General features: G+C 36.3%; 1 protein-coding gene across 1 annotated transcript in view; it reads right to left on the bottom strand.

Moving 5' to 3' along the window:
• LOC149086427 (uncharacterized) overlaps positions 1 to 20805 on the bottom strand; it is a 62876-nt gene that overhangs the window by 19012 nt on the left and 23059 nt on the right. Inside the window, exons 8-18 of the mRNA XM_089231762.1 lie at positions 19165 to 19283; positions 18100 to 18339; positions 17037 to 17166; positions 16573 to 16700; positions 14700 to 14792; positions 12111 to 12297; positions 8208 to 8324; positions 7413 to 7588; positions 7184 to 7256; positions 3215 to 3321; positions 1668 to 1845 (exon numbers count right to left, since the gene is read on the bottom strand). Of these exons, the coding sequence (XP_089087888.1) occupies positions 1668 to 1845; positions 3215 to 3321; positions 7184 to 7256; positions 7413 to 7588; positions 8208 to 8324; positions 12111 to 12297; positions 14700 to 14792; positions 16573 to 16700; positions 17037 to 17166; positions 18100 to 18339; positions 19165 to 19283 (1548 nt within the window). The remainder of the gene's footprint in view (positions 1 to 1667; positions 1846 to 3214; positions 3322 to 7183; positions 7257 to 7412; positions 7589 to 8207; positions 8325 to 12110; positions 12298 to 14699; positions 14793 to 16572; positions 16701 to 17036; positions 17167 to 18099; positions 18340 to 19164; positions 19284 to 20805) is intronic.

The raw sequence follows: 20805 nt of genomic DNA, 5'->3' as shown, positions 1-20805 counted from the left end.
TGACAACTTGACAGGTAGCGCATCTGGCCTCCTAGCCATACAAGATCCTCGTTCACCTCACCCTGACGTACGACATCTTATCCTACGTGCTCACGACAACATAAGATTAGTCTGGGTCAAAGCGCACGCAAGTATTGCTGGGAATGAAAAAGTGGATCAACTTGCCAAGGCGACAACATTAAAAGACTTGGTTGTTCTACGTTGGCCGAGGAGTCATGCCCGCAATATCTTGAAAGACAGAATGCTTCATCTTTGGCAAATTGAATGTAACAAGAACTCAACGAAAGGCGCCTGCAAGATGCAACGTCGAATGGCTTTGCGCAAGTGTGTATGGCCGCGAACAAAAACGATCCTTTTAACTGAGCATGGTCCATTTCCGACATACTTGCAGCGCTTTGGACGATCATCTCACAATGCTTGTAAGTGTGGTGCTACGGGCTCGCTATGGCATTACGTCTGCCAATGTCCACACACATCAGCGTTTCATTTTGGTCAGATGTCACAAACTCAGATGACGGCATTCAAGAGAAGAATACTAAAAAGTCCAATGAAGTTCTCGCGCATTCAAAATTTGATTCAATTTTTGGACCGTAATCTATATTTGCTGCACGACAAGAAGGGTGAACTACGGAAGAAGCAGGATGAATTTCAGCCTTCCAGACCAGTAAAGCTGATACCAGGGAGAGTCTACAACTTGCGGCCACGTAGGGGTACTGGAAATTCGCGAAACTAATATGTCGTTGAACGGTGAACTTTATTGGAGAAACTATAAACACTTATCTGTAAACGTGGTAAATCAATGCCACCCATAATCCAGCTAGCCAGCCGATGTAGCTTCGGGAATGATGAAAATCTCCTAATTGCCCAGGAGAATTAAGATGTAGGATACTTATGGAACAGGAATGTGAGCCTAGAATGAGCTAAAACACCAGGGTGTCCGAACATTGGCTGACTTGGACCAGGACTCCATGTGTCATCGATTCGTCGTTGTACGGCATACGCGACTATAACTTGTGACATCCAATGAACGCGACGGACCGCCACCAACGGAACTTTGATTATCGAGTCCGGACGTGCCAGGGACGCTATAATATCAATTTAGATTTCGATTCTTAGATCATGATTTATCATAATTATTCCGTTGATTTATACTCCTGTAATTGGACTTGAAGTTCTGTTATACAAATTTATATTGATATATGTACACATATACATATTTAATAAAATTCCGGATGCACCCATCTTTCGGGAACGCTTCGATATCTCCTTGAGATGGGAAGCGGGGTGTGTCCGGTCCTTCAATGTTCAATGATCATCCAACTCAGAGGCGACGAATTGTTCCAAACCTGCTACATAGCGCTCAGTAGTGATCGTTTGCGCCATCTCCGTGCTGCGGAAGGTGTACATTTTGAACCGATTATGACGTGATTGCAACGACTGCTGGCAAAGGACTGTTTATAACCTATTTTCTCGGACTCCGTACTTCGACTACAGCGTACAGTGCTACGGCAACATTCATAAGTAATTTTGAAACTTCTGTATATAGAGTTATGTCGTTTCAAAATCAGGGAGTTCTTTGCGAGACACCCTGGTGTAAATAGGAATAATAATAATGCACAGTTCATTAATATACTTGAATTCTTAACCCTAATAATTAATTAACTAACCGGTAGCCAACCTTTCCATGTACTAAATATGATTGAAGGCCTCACAATCACTAAGGGGATATCCTTCACTTCTTGGCATAGGAAATTTTCACTCACGGCCTTGCTGAAGGTGTACGTATTAGGCCAAGGAGGAAGGCATTTCTGTGATAGCTTTATTAATTTCTCTTCGTCACCCGACCTAAGAATTGAAAAGAGACAAAAAAATGTATTATGTGTGTCAACGAGTAATAAAGAGATTCACCACGAAAGTCTTTTTTATGACATTGTGAAGTCCCGGTTATGTTTTAAATGACCATGTCCACCCATGTTTTAAATGAAATATGGTGGGAAAAGTGTGACAACTTTCTCTATCCAAAAGAAGCCAAGGTAATTTTTACGCCTGAGCTCATCAAGGTATGGCCCAGACGTCATGTTTATTTTGCGCCTACATTATGATATCTGACACAAGATTTTGAAGAGTATGTAAAAATGTGAGTTGTTTTTCCACCTAAGTACTGGGCTTCAGATCATCACTTCTCCCTGTGAGTTCCGTTAATGTTGTGACGGCAATGCATAAAACCCCTGCAAAAGGGAAGCTCATTTAAATCTAGCCCAGCAGTTTAAGTTAGAAAGAATTTCGTTATATTGGATTATGTTGGGGAAACCAATAAATTGGATTATGTTGGTGAGACAGGGTAGCCACGAGAAGAAAATATGATCGAAAGGTCCATGGATGACAAAGGAAAAAGAAACATTGTTCTGAACCAGCATTTCTTAACCTATGGTAGCGACGATGGCATAGGTGGTCCGCAGGCAGACGATAATTCGATTCTAACTGAATGAAAAATTATTCACTTGTTGTAATTGATATTTATAATTCTCATATGAGTTCGAATAAAAATTGTACGTTCATATTTAGGTTCAACATATATCATCAAAGATAATGCTGGAAATTGCGATCCTAAATAGGGGATATCACTAATTGTAGTCAAAAGATTCAATTTATGGCAATTTACAAAAATGAGTGAATCGTAGAGAAATAAAGGGCTGCTACAAAAAAAAATCGCGGTAAAGAAAAAATTATACTTCACGAAAAAAAATAAATTCAAATGACGACATGTGACCATATTCCATTGAGAAAAATAAAAGGAACTGGAGTCTTAAATACGGTAAAATACAAGATGTCACCAAATTGCCATCAAAAACGCCTATTGTAGTTAAAACCGCTAAAACATTGAGGGGAAAAAAACGTTGAATCAAATACGTAAAATGAATATTTGTATTTACAGTTATAATAAATTATCATAATAAGTTATGAAAACACCATTTACTCTTGATTTTGGTATAAACAAGACAAATTCAGGTAAGCGACGTTGAGAAAAACGGGTCAAAAAATATAAAACAATTCAGAAAAACTAAAAGTACAAAAATGTGCCGTAATAAGGGGTACAAGTGATCCGTCGAATTGCTTCAGACACTTTACTCGTCCTTGGGTTCAAAAAGGTTGAGAAAAACCGTTCTCTAGAGACAATTACAGTCGGCTTTCCTATTTAAAAAGAAGCACTTGCCTTGCTGCCTCCATTAAGGCTGTTGGTGGCACTTGGATTATCGGTACGTCTTCATCGATCTCAAATATGTTGCAAAACGACATTGCTGTAGACGTATGAATCAACAGCTAGGTAAAATTTGAGAAAAGGTTAATTTGAAAAAGGCTTAATGCATATATTGGGGGGTGGGATAAATTGAATAAATGAAATTCAAATATTTTTGTTTAAACCTTAAAAAGGACACAAATTATTCAAATACAGAAATACAAATACAGGGACACAACAATGAAAATGCGCAACGAGGTGGCTGAGAAAAAAATGCCCATTCATTCGAATTTGGTGCATATCTTGATACTATATCTCCTGAATGTAATTTTGATTGAATGTTCAAAGCACAACCAAAATTACAGTATTAGGCCGGGATTACACTATAAAAGGTTTTTTTTTGTAAAATTTTAAAAATGTAACCAATAAGCGTTTCGGGTGCATTCGAGCAATTGTAACCAATAAATAGACTTACTTTTTTTTCAAGTTTTGTAAAAAATATTTTACAAAACTTGATTGGATATCGGTTACATTCCAGCGGAAAAAAAAAACCAGTAGACTTATTTGTTTTTCAAGTTTTACCTTTTATCAAACTTTTATAGTGTAATCCCGGTATTATATATATATATATATAATACCGATAAAAGGTATCTTATAAAACTTCTTATAAAAAAAAAAGTCTATTGGTTTTTTTTCGCTCGCGTGTAACCGATACCCTTAATAATTTTATTTCTCAAGTTTTGTGAAAGATATAAACTTTCACAGTGTAATATAAAGATAATAATAAAAAGTAATCCTGGTCCAAGGCCGGAATTACACTATAAAAATTTGATAAAATCCCTTTTATAAAACTTGAAAAATCGAGCCAATAAAGCTTATACGTTACTTCCGAGCAAATACATTTTACTGGTTGGATTTTTCAAATTTTAAAGAACTTTTTAGAAAACTTTAATAGTATAATCCCGGCCTTAGTCAAATTATATGTTCAAAGTTTTTCGGTTAGATATGGAAGATCAATATGGTCTTCTGACTGATATGAAGGCAAATTAAAAGGAAAAACCACCCACGAGTTCCTAACGAGTTTCGACGCAAAAACAAAAAAGCAATGGGTGCATTTTTAGAGCATAAATATGACTACTATCGACCGACCGGGGATCCCACGTGCAGGGCCGGATTAAAACATTTGAAGGCCCTAAGAACTTAAGCAATTTTGGTGCCCCTTTTCACACTTGTAAGTATATTTTACCAAATCGAATTTTCAATTAAAAAAAAGAATAAAAAAAATTTCAATGAAATTTTATAATTCAGAAGAGTAAATAATATCTAAACAATATGATATGAATATTTCTAAACAAAAGCACAGGCTTCATTTATTTGAAAGGTTCTCCCACAGCCCGCTTTTTCTGGTTATTCAACGTCTTTGATGACATTTGCAAAACCAAATACACCTGCTTCTATTTTTAGTAGAGGAGAAGCATCAAATCTCTCTATTGTTCAACAAACTTTTTGTTTCAGTGATTGACATAATTCTGGTTTCCAAAATTACAGTTACATTTCTGTAGCTTTTCCATTAAAAAAATTTTGCTTGGTTCAATAATTTTCTTAATGAAGAATTCTACTAAATTTCACATCCTAGAATTGAGCAAGCCAAAGAAACGAAAGTCAATGTTATTATCACTGTTCTTGAATTTGCCAAATATTTCAAGATATTTTTTATTTTATGGTAAATATACCATACATAATTGCGTAGTAAAAAATTAAGAAAACCCAAGGTCCATCCCAGGGTCACCTGATTAAATTCTGCTAGTACGTTTGCCTTTCGACATACGTATTCGTGTACTTACTTTCTTACTCCTACCATTTTAACTCTTAATTCACTGACTTAATTCACCAGATTAGGGCTGCCAAGATTCACGTCCTCTCACAGGGGCTCCAGAGCTGGGAACCCGATGTGAAAATATTTTTTACACAAAAATTTCTCGATATAGGAATCTCTGAAAAATTCTCGCCTGATGTTCCACCGGAGAGCCTAGCATAAGGATTAATACCCCCCCCCCCCCCAGTCATGGACGGAGATACGGGGCGAGTCCTCTTCAAACTAAAACTACTGGCATTCCTAGATAAAATGAAACAAACATGTTCTTGGCAAAAAAACAGAAAGAGTGAGTTTTTTCGGGAAAAAATTTAGAAAAATTCTGGTACATTTTGGATTGTCCGGAACCTCGATTTTTCGGGACTCGAATTATTAAGACTCTACTGTACCTTATTTTCTGTTAATCACCATCATCAGGTACTTTATCTTTCTGATACATTTTCGAGTGTGTACAATCTTGGTATCCTGGTACCATTTCTTTTGCTACTATGGGGGATCAAACTACACAGGCTTGATCCACTTATGATCCATATACGGGTATACCCGTAGAATCTGCACGTTTCAAGTTCATATCCTTATTCTGTAGAATTTGGCTTACTCTGTGCCTTCTCAATGGATGGGACCACCCGGGCACGCTTCGGGGAAGTGATGAGAGGGACCCGGGTCAATTAAATCTTGATACAATTTTTGAGCTTAAATATGCAAGTTGCAAGGCAGGTATTTTTAGCTGAATGAGGGCCTCGGAATAATCGCTTTGCCTATGGACCCATCAAGAGTGTACACAGAATCAACCTTTCGAGGGGGCTCAATGAATCTTAGAAATTTGCAGTTACTAACCTTCAAAACAGCATATTAAATTAACAGATATTGATTTGGTAACGTATAAAAGTATTTTCTTTCGATACATTTTAATTCTTTTTACACAAATATTTTTAATTTTTCAATCTTAATTGAAGGCTACTAAGCCTCCTACCTGCATAAGCCTCTGGAGCCTGTGATACTGTTAAGAATGCCCTGAAGAAATCTCATTCCAAAAACTCAGCATTAACGTGAACTCTAGTTTGCAATATTATCAGTTTCTCCACATTTTATATATAAATGTTTGCTGCGGAAACAGCACATGCATCCCATCTTGTGTCAATGTAGAATTTCAAGATACTTTCATTTCCAATGTGATCTTTGAGGACTTTCTATGTAATGATGCACATGTGAAAAAAATTGTACATTATCCCTTTTTCTTACAAGCGATTGGCAGGAAATTCGGATGCTCTCCATTTGACGAATCGGAAATAAATATGGTAACCTTATCTTAACCTAACTGCGCGTTAGAAAATGGGAAAAAAAGTAGAAGAGAAAAGGAAGAAAAAAAATGGAAAAAGTAAAACAGTATAATAGATAAGTTGATAAGGTGCAAAGCAGATTACTCTCTCTCACTCTTACATGAAAGATGTATCATATATGGGGAAAAATCACTATCAGGGATCATACAAAAACCAAGAAGAAGAAAACACTATAGGGTTGCAACAAAGCTTCGCAGTAATGAGGAGAGAGAAAAAAAAAGAGAGAACTTATTTGAATTTGTTCCACTGGCGTTTGGACGCAATATTACACTCTTGGTCGTAAAGGTGGTTAATAAAAAATATAATTTGATAACTTTTCGTGGTGCCCCTTTTCTCCTGGTGCCCTAAGCACGTGCTTATTTTACTTAACGGTCAATCCGGCCCTGTTCACGTAGGTTCGTTATAAAATCTGAACTTTCTGTTGCTCAGCGGGGAAGAGTATGTCCTTCAAAGTCAAACGTTGTGAGGTCAGAATGAAGCTGAATGCCTACCTGTAAATCAAAAGTAATGTCCTGGTTGATTACTTGCGAAAAATGGAGCTATTTGATTAGACCATTCGAATTTCCATAAAATTTCTACTGGTAATGAACCTAAACCACAAGACGTCACCCATAGTGTGTGTGTCAAGACGCGATAGATATTCGAGGGGTTTTTTACATTTCATTTGCCTTTTCCATTGATTCTTTTTGTGATCGATTGTATATATATAAAAGTATATGCTGCAGTACTTACTTTAAAATTTTTCAGTCTTCGACAAAATTTCACAACGTTCTCAGTTCCAATTACATTCTGCTTAATCATATATCTAAGGAGAATGAAAATAAATATATTTTTTTTCATAACAATAAGCAAGTTATAACTTAAATGCAGAAATCGCAAATAATCCCTAATTCATCATTAACATCTATCAATAACCATCAGGATTTTTATTCAAAACTGAATGAATTATAAATGGTTATACCCTAACGGTTTCAGAAAGCTTACGACAGCTGCGCAATGAAAAACGAATGACACTTCATCTTCCAGCTCAATTAGCATTGGATCAGAAATCCCGAGATTTTCTTCGCCGATATCCCCTGGTACAACTTTGGTTTTTGAGAGTATCTCGGGACTGAATTTCGTCGGATGCGAAAATATCTGTAAATTCCAAAAACCACTATGAAGTTCAACGTCTAAATATACACTCTAGTTTACAATTAAATATTTATCCTGAATAATCCTGTCAGAAACTTGTTGCGCTGTCTCTCCTGAGGCGAACAAATAAAATTCCACGTTTCTAAGTGCAATATTTGCAAAGATATTAGAATTCAATAATCACAGAGTAGGTTGGAATATAAATGTGGGGGAGGGGGTAAGGAGTATTTTTAGTTCTCTAGTTTATGCTGTTCTTTCAAACTTTTTTGCGGATATTTGAATTTTGATGTCTCTGCAAATATTGCATTCAAAAACATGGAATTTTTTCTGTTGGTATCAGGACAGGGCAACGACTTTTTAATTGGAAGTTATAGGACAAGTGGAACGTATAAGAATTTAAATTTTTTATTTTTTTTATTTTATGACACACTATGTTTTCACTCTCGAAACTGGCAAAGAGCGAGTTTTAATACAATTTGAGCATTTTTTTTTAATTTGGACGAAGAGTTGGTGGGATAAAGATCCGAATTCGGACTTACAGGATAGCCAGTATAATCTTTGTATGTGTATCATTGAAAAAAATTATATTTTTTTCACTTTATAACGAATTTTTTTTACGCACCTTTTTCTTGAAGATCTTATCTAACCTATCTGCAGGCGAAATACCTTTCTTCGGTCTCAGAAGAACATATACTTTTTCTATTCCCGGACAACATTGCAAAAGCGTCCCCAAGAGAACCTAGAGTAGAAAAATCGGTTATTTTTGCCGTTGGAAATCGTACATAGTTCCAACGTCATGCTCACGATCAATAACAAGCATGATTTTATTTCCTTCAACTTCTGAATTCTTGAAGGATGATACGAGGGTGTTGGCTGAGTGGCTGATCACCTCTTCACCATATCTATGTCGATTCGGAAACATTAGCGCAAAATAGGAAAGTAATTTTAAAAGGGTAGGAAAAAGGCTTTCAATTTTCTGGCACCCTTTTTGGGTTGGAAAATGTGAAAACTTCTCTCATCATAATAATAATTTAAATATTTTATTATTCCAGCTGCTTGACAAAAAACGAAAAATCAACTTGTTAATATTATAATCCTGAGTTTGGAATGTTAATTGTAAAAATTATAAATTAGACAGAATAATCAATCCATAGGCGGAGATAGAGATTAAAGGCTGAGCGGCTTGATGATGATGATGCCAATTCATATATATGCATATACATTAGATCAATCGGCTACGCCATTGACGCTGGGGGGGGGGGCAATGCCCGCATCCTATGCCACCCCGTATCTCCGCCCATGAATCAATCAGATCGGTCATGTCAGGGATGATAATTATCATCCATAACATGACAAATTATAATTTCGGAATGAAGACAGATCAAAATTTTCTTTTTTTTTAAATACATTTAAATAACATTTCGGCATATTTACACGTTCTTTTTCCTTCACATTTAAATTATTTGAAAATGAAAGTTCGGTCAAAGATAAAGCTCAAACTGTTACATTCCCGTGAAAGGAGTTAGAATTTCAAGGGAAAAATTATTTATAAGTAGGATAAATGTCAAAATGTATTACATTCGAGTCAGTGCCATCTCTTGTCTGAAGTATAGTATCAAGGGTTCTGAATAGTAAGATTTTTTTTAGTACCATATTCAGGGCCGGACTTTCGTAGGTGCGAAGGGTGCTTTCATGCCGGGCCGCTAAACCAGACCAGACCAGAATGAAATTTTTCTTCCCGTGCCTGGCCCTTGCGGGTCATCTGCGGGCTTACAAACTGTAGCTCCGGGGGCCACGTATGAAGGGAAAGGCGAGTTCGTAATTGTATGTGTAGAAGTGAGAGCGTGTATGTGGAGGGAAAAAAATAAGACCAGACTCAGATGAGCGATCGACACGGATTGGTTAAAATCCTCAATTTAACCAATCCGTTTCGTTCTTCAAACCTTTCACCTGCGCGATTGCAGTTTAAACTGTGTTGGTGAATACCGCCCTATATCAAGGTAAAGGTAGGACCGGCCCTGCCCAAGCGTATTTATACTGTATCGCCAAGGAAAATCATGTTCCGTGTTCTAGTGATGATGCAATCTATCTTCCATATATTTTGAAGTAAAAACGGCAGATGTGGAATTTCCATGTTAAGTAAGAATTGTGTTGAAGGTCTGCCTGCTCTCTATTCACTTCACTGACTAGTCTGCAATAAGAGGAAATAGATCGAGATGGTTTGGTTCCGGCAAAGAGATCTGAAACAGGTTTTATTAATTTATATTTCCAAGGAACCTATGTGCCAATAAAATGGAACCCACGGACTCATTTATAGAAAAATGTTCAGCATATAGTAAAGAAAAGCAATAAGTTAATTGTTTGCCCCCTCTAAGCTCACCAACACTCTTAAACCTCTCCTAGGGCTCCCAGGGATTCCGTGGACCACTGGTTACGAGCAGATACTCTAAAATGAGAATATTTGTTTACCTTTAGGAAACAAGGGAAAAATAGACGTGTATATTTCTCGCAATATTCACATCCTTCCGAATACATCTTTACTTTTAGTTCTACATTATTTTCTAGTCAGAGATCACTCTTCTGTACTCTCTTCACTCAAAAAAAACCAATACGACGCTCTTTTTTGTTTTTGTGTACTAAAATACAATAAATACAGATGTATTCAAATTAACTAATTTTTATACGCTTACGCGACATAAATGTTTGGTCATTTTTCTTTAGAAAAAAAAAGAGGTACATGTAGAACTTTGAATATATTTCGCACTTCGTGATCAACGAAACTAAAAGTTTTGGCTTTATAAGTATTAAAAAAAGCGCCAGAATAAAATATTACGTTCACGAAATTTAAATGAAATATTGATATAAGCTCGTTTTTGCTTCAAAAGGATGTGTGATACGAAACTTTAGTACAATATAGAAAAAAGTATTTAAATATATTTTACAATGCAGTACTAAATATAATGTGAAACATTTCAAAATTTATTTTCATTGTTTCGAAAAGGAAAATCCATAGGTATAACGCTATCGTTGAAAAATGCATCCGAGAAACCTGAAGAGAAATTTATCACAGACTTATTTTATTTTTGTTTCAATTGTTAACTTTCTGCAGTTTTCCAAACTTGACATTAAAATGTGGGTCGGCCTAATGTTTTAAAAAATCTCACCACAATGAATGACAGTCCCAAAACGTTTCAAAAATTTAAATCTCATTGACACATTAACTCACTGAGAGTTTGAAAGTTATCAATCTTTAATTCAATCCACTTCCAGGCGTACATGTTAAAACCGACGAAATTCATTAACCCTCGGAACACTAGGATCCAGCCAGATATCTTGGGAATAAAATTATATATAGAAAATAGTTATATAGGACTATGATTTCCGAACTGTGTGTCACAGTGTGCCAAAAAAAGTCTCGAGATCGAACAGGGTGCCACAGTATATTTTAAGGGGTGGGGGCTCTCATATCTTTTAACATGAGCAAAAAGCTTAAACTAAGCTCAAGTAGAAATATCATTCAATAATATTATTTGACCACTGATCTATTTAAAATTTGGTATACATATTTTCCATTCCATTTATACTATGCTATATCAAACACAATATCTATATATCTCTGATACTTATTTTTTTGGGAAATTTTCAAACATTAGGAATAGAATGTATTGTTAAAACCTCGAGCGCATGGCATCAATGTTATTGAATAAAAAGTGATTCAAAACAAAGTAAGCCGCTTAGTTCATCAAATGAGTTAAAATATTTGAGATCCACACTGAAATATTTGATTTATGAAAAAAAATTCAAATTCTTTAGACTTCTCAAAATTTGGATTTTAAATAAGATTAAGTCAGAAAAATTTCAATTTTGTCTCATTGAATGTACTGATGACAGTTTTTTTTTATTTTAAATAAATTTTTATTCAATTGCATTGATGTCATGCTACTTCATCACGTGTATGAGGTGTTAATTTTCTGAAAGGTGTGAGACCCTTTAAAGTGTTATTACTCCTGTGGTCCGAGAGAGCATTCTAAGGAGTTCGTGGTGTCATTTTCATTTACTACCATTGCATAAATAACACATTCAGTGCTGTGAAATGGTAATTTATTACTTCAATTTTTACCATAAAAAAGGAGTCCTCAGGGCATTGACCTTCACTACAAGGGGCCCGCGACTTCAAAAAGGTGGGTAAACACTGCCTTAGACTTTTACAAAGTTTGGGAAGATCTGCTCTATGTACAAGGATGACGTCACTCTCGCTAACATATACGAAGGTTTTAACAACTGGATGTTGGGAAGATATATTTTGGAAAGAGAGAAAATTCAACTTCCCCTGCGGGGAATCGAACCCACGTCCTTTCGGAAAGTGAAAGGACATGGTAGTCTAATCTTGTAGCTTTCACGTAGTCGAGGCCATGCTCCGCGACGTCTTTGTCGGTTCGTACTGAAATATCCCAAGGTCTACATGTCACGATATTTTAAACAAGAAAATGAGAATGCAACTGAAAAATACAAAAATAGTCGATACCGTTCCCAGGAATCCTGTAGCTCCAGTAAGGAAGACTGACTTTTGCTCGAATAACTTCGCGATTTCGGAAACATCTTCGACCGAAGATAAGTCAATACCAGATTTACTCGATGTATCTCCCTCGGTTTTTGAGTCCCCTTTCATCCTCAACTTGTGTCTGATGCTTCTAAAGGTGTCGGTAATCCGGAGCGATTAATGTATGGAAAATTATTAACGGAGATTTTCTCGATAGTAATCTAATTCAGTGATTTCGTTTGCCAAACACATTTACGAAGAACGCTTCCTTTCCTCATATTTAGCGTTAGTAATCAATTAAACTCCCACCCACCCCTCCCCACAGCTGCGTATGCGTGTGGAGACATTATCCCTCTATCCGATGAATCAGTATTAGAAACGTATATGAGATCCTATGGTAGAAGAGTGCCACGTGTTGTTTGTTAAATTATAATTATTGCATCTTGTTTACTCAATTGCCTACTAGTCTAAGGAAAGATCAATATCGACAAATGCAGCTTTTCCTGGATAATCAATTTATATACTTACGTCAGATTAGTTCGCAAACTTTTTGAGTGCGACCCCCTTTGGGGTCATTCAAGTATTACGTCAGCATCGATGGGGGGGGGGAAGAGGGGTTTCCGATTTGCTGACTTATGATCACAAGGGGGAGGGTGGTTGGAGGATGCTTACGTTATCAACCACCTTTTATGAAAATATGAAATATTCTTAATGGCATCTTACTCGGTGCGCCAAAAACGAGAAAAATCTTTCGCTAGTTTGTCGGTACCTGAACAAACATTCTCCCTAATGATAAATCCCTTACAGAGCCACTTCAGCGATCTCTAAATGTTTCACGGATCCTTCAAGTGCTCAGGAAATGTGTCCTGGCTGCTCAAGTGCTCTGGAACTGTGCAACGCATCACTCAAGTGATCCGTAATTATTCCACGGATCACTAAAGTAATCTGGGAATGTTCCGCGGGTAACTTGAGTGATCTACAAATGCACTGGGGGGGGGGCGCTTAAGTGCTCTAAAATTGTGCCACATGTCACTCAAGGCATGTCTAAATTTGTCACGGAACGTTTAAGTGTTCTGGAACTGTGTCGCGGGTTACTTAGGTGATCTTTGAATATGAAAGTGATCTTTGAAGCCTACTTCAGTGATCTGAAAATGTGCCACGGGCCACTTGAATGCTCTGGAATTGTGCCACGGGTCATTTAAACGATTTGTAAATGTGCCGCTAAGTTCATATTTACAAAATTAGGTTTGAGGGGGCAAGCCACATCAGATAACCTTGAGGGCCACATTTGTTCCGCGGGGCAAGGGCTTGCCATATATGGCTTAAACGTCGGGTAGCAATGAATTTCTCAAAAATAAATGTTGAGTTCTTACCCTTCAAATAGCATTGAAATTAACAGAAATCGATTATAATAACATATAAAGGTATTTCCTTTCGAAATTTTTATTTATTTTTTAGATGGTTTTGCATTAAAAAATTTTTTTTTTCGTCTGTGGGTGGGGAGACGCACTAGCCCCTATGCCCCCCTGCCGCGTACGTTTCTAATCCCACCAATATGAGTTAGGAGGTGGGGGGGGCAGTGCTGACGAAATTTTTCTGACAAGTGGGGGAGGGGGGTCAAAAATGGCTAAAAATTTGCTGACGTAATACTTGAACGGCCCCTTTTGACAAAGAGCCCATGGGAATTCACACTGAGTTCTTAGGGCTCCGTGGAGCACCGGTTGAGAACCGCTGCTTTAGGGTTTATACAACAGGGGGTTTCCAACCTGGAGTTACTCACGGAACCTTTGTTGGTTATAAGGCTGTGCAGTGGAACCCTTTATGATAATGACATCATAGCTGCTAAGTCTCCCGAATTTTAGCTTCATCTTTCGACCTCCCGATAAGTTCTTAAATCTTCCGAATTTTTACGAAAATCACAAAAAATACTAAGAATACTGTATTTAAATATATTTTTGGGTTTTTTTTTCTTTCTTTCTTATTGAACTATAATAAAAAATGCTTGAAAATTTCCAATTTGCTGATCAACTAGAGGTTCAGATTCTGGCTCATAAGTACGATCATCAAAATAATAAATCTTGTGACGGCAATGGGTCCAATTTATATTTACCAATAAGAAATGACGATTGTCCATAATAAGCGGCAAATGTAGTGAATTTTGTAAGATTTATCATGTTTACCAACGATGCTTTGGTATTATGTATAATCGCCGCTAAAAGTGATAAATTCTGGGAAATTCATCAAACTCAACCAAAATGGTCGACGATTATGTATAACAACCGGATTTATTGCATTACCGTAACAAATGTATTGAATATTGTTTTATAAAGGGGTCCGTGGCCTTTATTTTGGTGGCACGGGGGGAGGGGCAGAGGTAGGGGCAATGAGAAAGGATAAGAAGCAAATACATTTTAATGGTACAGTAGCTATATAAATAAAATGCACATTTCTAAATATTGAAACCAAATTTTATTTCATTTCTAAAAATCACCGATCTTTCAGTCAAACGATGCTGTTGTTTTTTTTTGTTTAAGAAAAAATGTTTTATTCCATTGACATCAGATTATTCAAAGCATCAAAATGTACATCTTGTTAATCACATAAGCAAATAGGTACAAAAATAACGCGATAGTCATCCATTTGATCGTAACTGTAACAGCGTATCTCCTGTAAAGGAAAAAAAAAGATTTCTTTCGGTTTCTTGTTTGTTAAGTACGAAACGTTTTCAATGATACAAGAAAGGTATGAACCATTGTGAAGTGAAAAATGCAAAGCGATTGATTCAGGCATTTCCTTATTGGGAAAGTTATACACCCGTTTCTCGACTTAATGAACAGGCTAGGTGCCTGAATCTCCTAAAAATCCACAATGCGTCATAATCACAATACAGTATCCCCCCGTTAAAAAGTCTCGCCACAGAGAGCAATAGGCCTACAACGGTACAATTATCCAATCATTATACTTCGCTCATAGCTAGAAAAATTTATAGCAAATGTAACAATACCACATATAACAATCAGTACCAAATTTCACGTTAGGTCCACAACACGTACACGCACACTCCGGCATGCCGTAGAGGAATGTGCATGTACGGTTAAGTAGCAGTACAGCAATGAAAGAATAGTGTGTCTTCGCACGTTTGGATGAAATGAGATCGGTCAGGTTAGCTTGTGAGGTATTTTGAGGGATACAGTTATATAGGAAGTAGTGTTTTTAACAATGATTCATGGCATGCAGAAGAGGACATAAGGCTCGTGTCCAAAATTTTTTAAACATACTTTCGTTGAAAAAATTAAAATATCAAAAGAAAATTTTTTATGTGCTATTTTAATCAATTTCTGAAAATTTAAATGCTTTTTTTAGAATTGATAACTAAATTTCTTTGAAAGAATTTCACTTGAGCCCCTCTCTGGACAGGTCGGTCCTGCGTACGCCTCTGCTTCAATTTCTAAAAACTACTATTGCTAATGGGGAATTAAATTCCGTTTCCCTACGATATTTAGACAAGGTGAAGTTAATAGAGAGGTAAAATGGGCCTTCGCCATGATAACTGATAAAAAGGCCTCCCCTGCACAGCAGCAACAAGGCTCTCGGTCCTGTGGTACCGAAACCAGAATCCCCTACGCCTCTGCTAGTCTGTGTATGTGTTTACGTTAGGATGCCGCTGGTGCCTCGATACCGGACAAATTTGTCAATAGACAACAAAAACAAAAAGCCGTATTATACGACAGAAAGTTCATTGAATACACGATACACGAATAAATTTTACATTTTATTCATTGGCTTCTACATATTTTTGCAATCGCCGTTAGTATGGCATCGTAACGTAGAACTTCTTGAGTTGTACTTCGCTCAATTCATGATCATAAATAAATAACGTAATCTGTCACGTTCTCCCTAGAGGTCTGTGTAATCTATCTGGGAGATTTGCTAATGTCAGTAGATATTCATGCCCGAAATCGAGATTCGAACCCCGACGTGTATAGCGGAAGACTGGCACGCTAACTACTCTAGCAAGAGGAAATCTGAATCAATTTTTAGTCCGTTATTTTTCGCAGATCCAAGTTTCGTCTTAGCGTTGCTAAATTTATTAACGCTTTTAAAATTAAACACAACACAGTTTATAATGGTTTTTTCATATGTTTTTGCGCCTGATGTGTTATTTTCAATAACTAACAAGTTGTACTTTTCAGACAGTTTTATCGTATCTTTAAGCGTTTTATCACGTTTCATCAAATTATCAAATATGAACAGTTCGAGCTGAATGCTATTACCGAATCAATCAAATTAGGATATCATTCAATCTAACAATACACCAGAACCACCGAAGTCGTAAGTAGGGAATAGCTGTTTATAGTTCAATACTTCTGTGTTTTGCATGTGAATTATCATGTGTTCAATAACAAAAAAACATCATGGATTTCAAGAGCTTTTTTTTTTATATTACTTTTGAACAATATCCATCCTCTGTTTGTATCCTCTCTTATCAATACTCCAATCGTAAAATGGTGAACCATGTCTCAAATCATAGGCACATTCGTCGATAGAAAAACCCCGCAAGTCAATTGGAAAAACCTACAACGTTCAAACAAAAGACATCGAAAAATGAATATGTAAATATGCATTTAAAATAAAACTATTTACAGTTCGTTCTAGTCAGAGAACTTATGAAAATTATGATTCGGTTTCTTTTTTATGACTAGAATATGTAAATTAATTTATTTTATTTGCTTATATGGTATTAGAGTTGCATTGAATGAAATGCGTATTCAAATGGTGTTGTATAACCATTTCTTATAAGGGAAAAACATGTAATAATCAGAATTATGATAGCATTTCGATGAAAATTTTTTCCGTTAAGAAAAAGTCATTAACGTGTTAATTGATTTTTCACACATGAGATGGCATCACCTCTTTGTCTTTTTCCGTTTGTGCCGCTATCAGCATTTCGTAGTTGCCACATTTAAAATGCCACTCGTTCATCAAGAAGTGTCGGAGTGTATTCATACAAGTGTCGAAGAATATGTAAAGCTTCGTCAATCTGGAATGAGCAGTATACAGGGTGAATTTCGCCTAATCTGCCAAACGCGAGGAGGTGATAGACGACCTGGAGTGGAACATAAAACACATCATAGCATTTCTGTCCTATCTCTTACCGTTTTCGAGTCATGGTGAATGAAAGAAAATGCCTCAAATTTGAAAAACCAAAATTTGTGAACTTCCTGAAAACCTTCACGTAAACAAAGTGCAGATATTTGGAAAAATCAGAAGGAAAAAGAACTCCTATTAGGTGACCCCATTACCATCAGAATATCTGGATTTAATGGCGAACCGATGAAAATTGACGAATTACGAAATCGAATGATCCCCATAAAGTGTAACCACCAGTTCTGCGAACCCCCTTGTATCTACAATCGGTGAAATTTAACAAAAACTTGTCCATTGTACCAGCTTTCGTAAGAGCCTACAATAAATCATATCGGTATTCAGGAAAAATTTAGACTTTTATTTGAAGTACATCACACTGAAATCCGCGTTATAGCTGAGTTGCTATGGTGTTTTATCCACGTGGGCTCTTCTATTACTTGCTATCACTCCCTTTCATTTAGCAGATTAAGTCGGGTTTTCCTAGGATTAAAACTTTTGCGCTGTGTGCAGCGTAAAAACGCTCATTGGTTAAAAACCTGAAATTCAGGTTTTTCTCTCTCTTACCAATCACAGCATTTTTACGCTGCGCGCACTGTAGAAACCTGCTCCTGGGAAAACCCGGCTTTAGGGGAAATTTACCCCGTATATAAATTAAAAAGATTATAAAATGTCCATTACGTTCATTAGTGTCTGTATTGGTTGATTAACTATGTTGACGAACCCTCTAATTCCCTCTATCAACCAAAATGCCAGTAAATTATAAATTATCATATCCTTTCGATTTAGAACGATGTTTGATACGTCACTGAGTCAAAAAAACACTTACTTCGGTTTCTTTCCCATGAGAATCAGCGCAAAATCTATCACAACAGCTGGAGCGTAGTGATTGACGACCGAGTTGATCCGGTACCAGATCTCACTTTTGATTATCGTCAAGCTTGGCTTCTGATACATATTCGGAAGTGGATACTTATCTTGCATACTGTACAGCGAATTCACGAATTCTCCCCAAGTGGTTGGACTTGAACTGCTCGACACGCAATTCACGACCAGAGTTTTTTCAGGTCTGCATTTAGAATGGAAATTGAGTTTAAAAACTGAAATAATGGAGTGTTTCTCTTTTTAAGATATTTGAATACGTTTAAAACGTCATTTTGGAGAAGAAAATATCAATTTTATTTATTTATTTATTTGGTTTTTTATGAAGGCCTCGTTACTTGTGATTTCTAAACAGGCCTTGTGTTGTTTACATGACGTATAGAAACGAATATACGTCTACTTTAGGGTTACGTTTTTATATACAAATAATCTGTGAATAAAAACTTCAAACGTGTTTTAGGGACAATGCTATTTTCGACATTTTACTTGGGTTTGAAGCATAATTTCTGAAAATCTGTTCATTTTATCATTACATAATCTTAGTATAATATTTTGTGGTATATTGTTAAGGTTTTGCACCAAAATCTAAGGTCTATTATACATATATTTTTCTAATTACAGTGTTTTATACACGATAAGTTAAATTAAATTTCGAAATATTCGCCCGCATATCAATAGACTTCGGGGTTAGTTATGAGCATACCATACAATCCTTCAATTATTGGCTCATAACCTGCAACAGCACTAGCTGAATATACTGTGAAAGCATTCTTGTCCCGAATATTACATGGATTTTGTTTAAAATTTGACATAAAAATGACTTTCTTAGAAAATGATCGTAGCAACATGTAGTCTAAAATTTATTATTTTTTCACCATTTTGAAACACTCTCTATCAAAAAATGTCATCAAAGTTCACTCCAGTACAGTTTCGTAGAGAAGTGCAAAAGAAGCTAGTCGTATACCTAAATTCAATAAATAAAGAACGTAAGGAAACTTGATAACAAACTTACTTCTTTTCATGGACGTACCACGCAGCTGTGAGTAGTGTATTGGCCACCACGTCCACAGGGATGATATCGACAATCTTTTCTGGATTACAATTCAGTAATCGAATGAAACCTTTTCCAATCTATACGATATAGAATCGATTTCAATCGGAAACATATTCTATGTTTGATATATTTGAATATGAAATTTTCTTTGAACTCTTTTTTTTTTTTCCTCCTTTACATATCTAACACAAAATATTGTAAAAATGTTTAAGAATGAACATCCACTTTAATCAGTTTCAAGCGCATGACGAAAAATCATATCCAAAAACATCTCATTTTCATGATAAATAGTCATTTAAGATGCACATTATTTTGCTTGTATGAATCTCATTTAAAAAAATCTGATGTATTTGAATCACTCTCTGCGTCACTCGCTAGAATGTGGCATTCATATTTATCGATGTACTTAAATGAGTGACATCTATTGAAGCCTGTCAAAATTCACAAGGTATCCGCTTTTAACATACTAATTCTGTGTTTCAATGAACGGAAACCCAAAATATGGACTTTTTTTCTTTAGTTGCTGCCTTATACAGAAGTGATAGTAGCTCTGGTACCACAAAAGTTGGTTTTACACGTCACATCTTGGCCTGTGAGTACTTTTTAAGACACACGATATATACAGTGATACCTCGGCTAAAGAAAATTTTCATTGATAAATGGATGCGTCGTGAGCTGAATTTTAGCGCCAATCACCATCAGGGGGGATTACTGTCACTCGAGCCTGATTAACTAATGTCTACCTACGAATCTTTTTTTCAGATGTAGTTTTGAACTATTTAAAGTAAAATGTAAAGTTTTCAACCATTTCATGTAAAATGAAAGATCCAGTTGAAATGAAGCCTATGTTTTCAGAGCACACGTTCTTTCAGTTTGATTAGACTCTTAGGCCGGCCGACCACTGGAAGCGACAACATATCGCAAGTTAGGTGAGCGGCAACTGCCGGCATTGAGTCCGACGACAAAGGACGTCTGACGTTGTCCACTGAAAGCGACCCTTAACACGCTACTCAGCTCGCGACTGCGCTCCATGCAGACGAATGTTTTCGTTAAATAATCGTGAGGAAGTATTGAAAAACTAAAATTCTTGAGAAAATGTATTACGTCCATACTTATTGAGACAAATGATACAAACTCGAAGGAAGTATTCTTGTTTTTAATTCATGACTATTTAATCGATTATGCGGCGACGCAATATTCCTCGAGATCGCTGTTGTGATGATCACCTTCTCCGGCTCTACAGTCGTCTTACGCGTTCACGTTTCTGTCCGATATTCTCATGTACCTGTATAATATTCCAAAGTCTTCTTGTTGTTGTTGTAACCTGCGGTCCTGTACAATTTTACTCTCAAGTTAATTGAATAAATGCTAATTATTTGTTTTACTTCCGAGTACTATTTTGTCACGGAATAATCTAAGACCACAAGTAACTAAACTGATAACAACCGGCGTTTCAATATCGATATTATCGTACATGCTTTCCTTTCGTTTATCAGCATCACGTGGTCTTCCCAAATAGTACGGATTTTTGCCGTTGATATTTTTAACGTAGGCCAAACTTTTTATTTCACGTTTCGACATTTGATTTCGAAATCGCTA

Source organism: Pholcus phalangioides, unplaced genomic scaffold (genome assembly GCF_987345545.1).
Source record: "Pholcus phalangioides strain wild (caught in Gottingen) unplaced genomic scaffold, Ppha-v1.0 ptg000004l_1, whole genome shotgun sequence".
NCBI lineage: Eukaryota > Metazoa > Arthropoda > Arachnida > Araneae > Pholcidae > Pholcus > Pholcus phalangioides.
The sequence above is the reverse complement of the archived record's forward strand: the minus strand, read 5'-3'. Positions and strand labels throughout refer to the sequence as shown.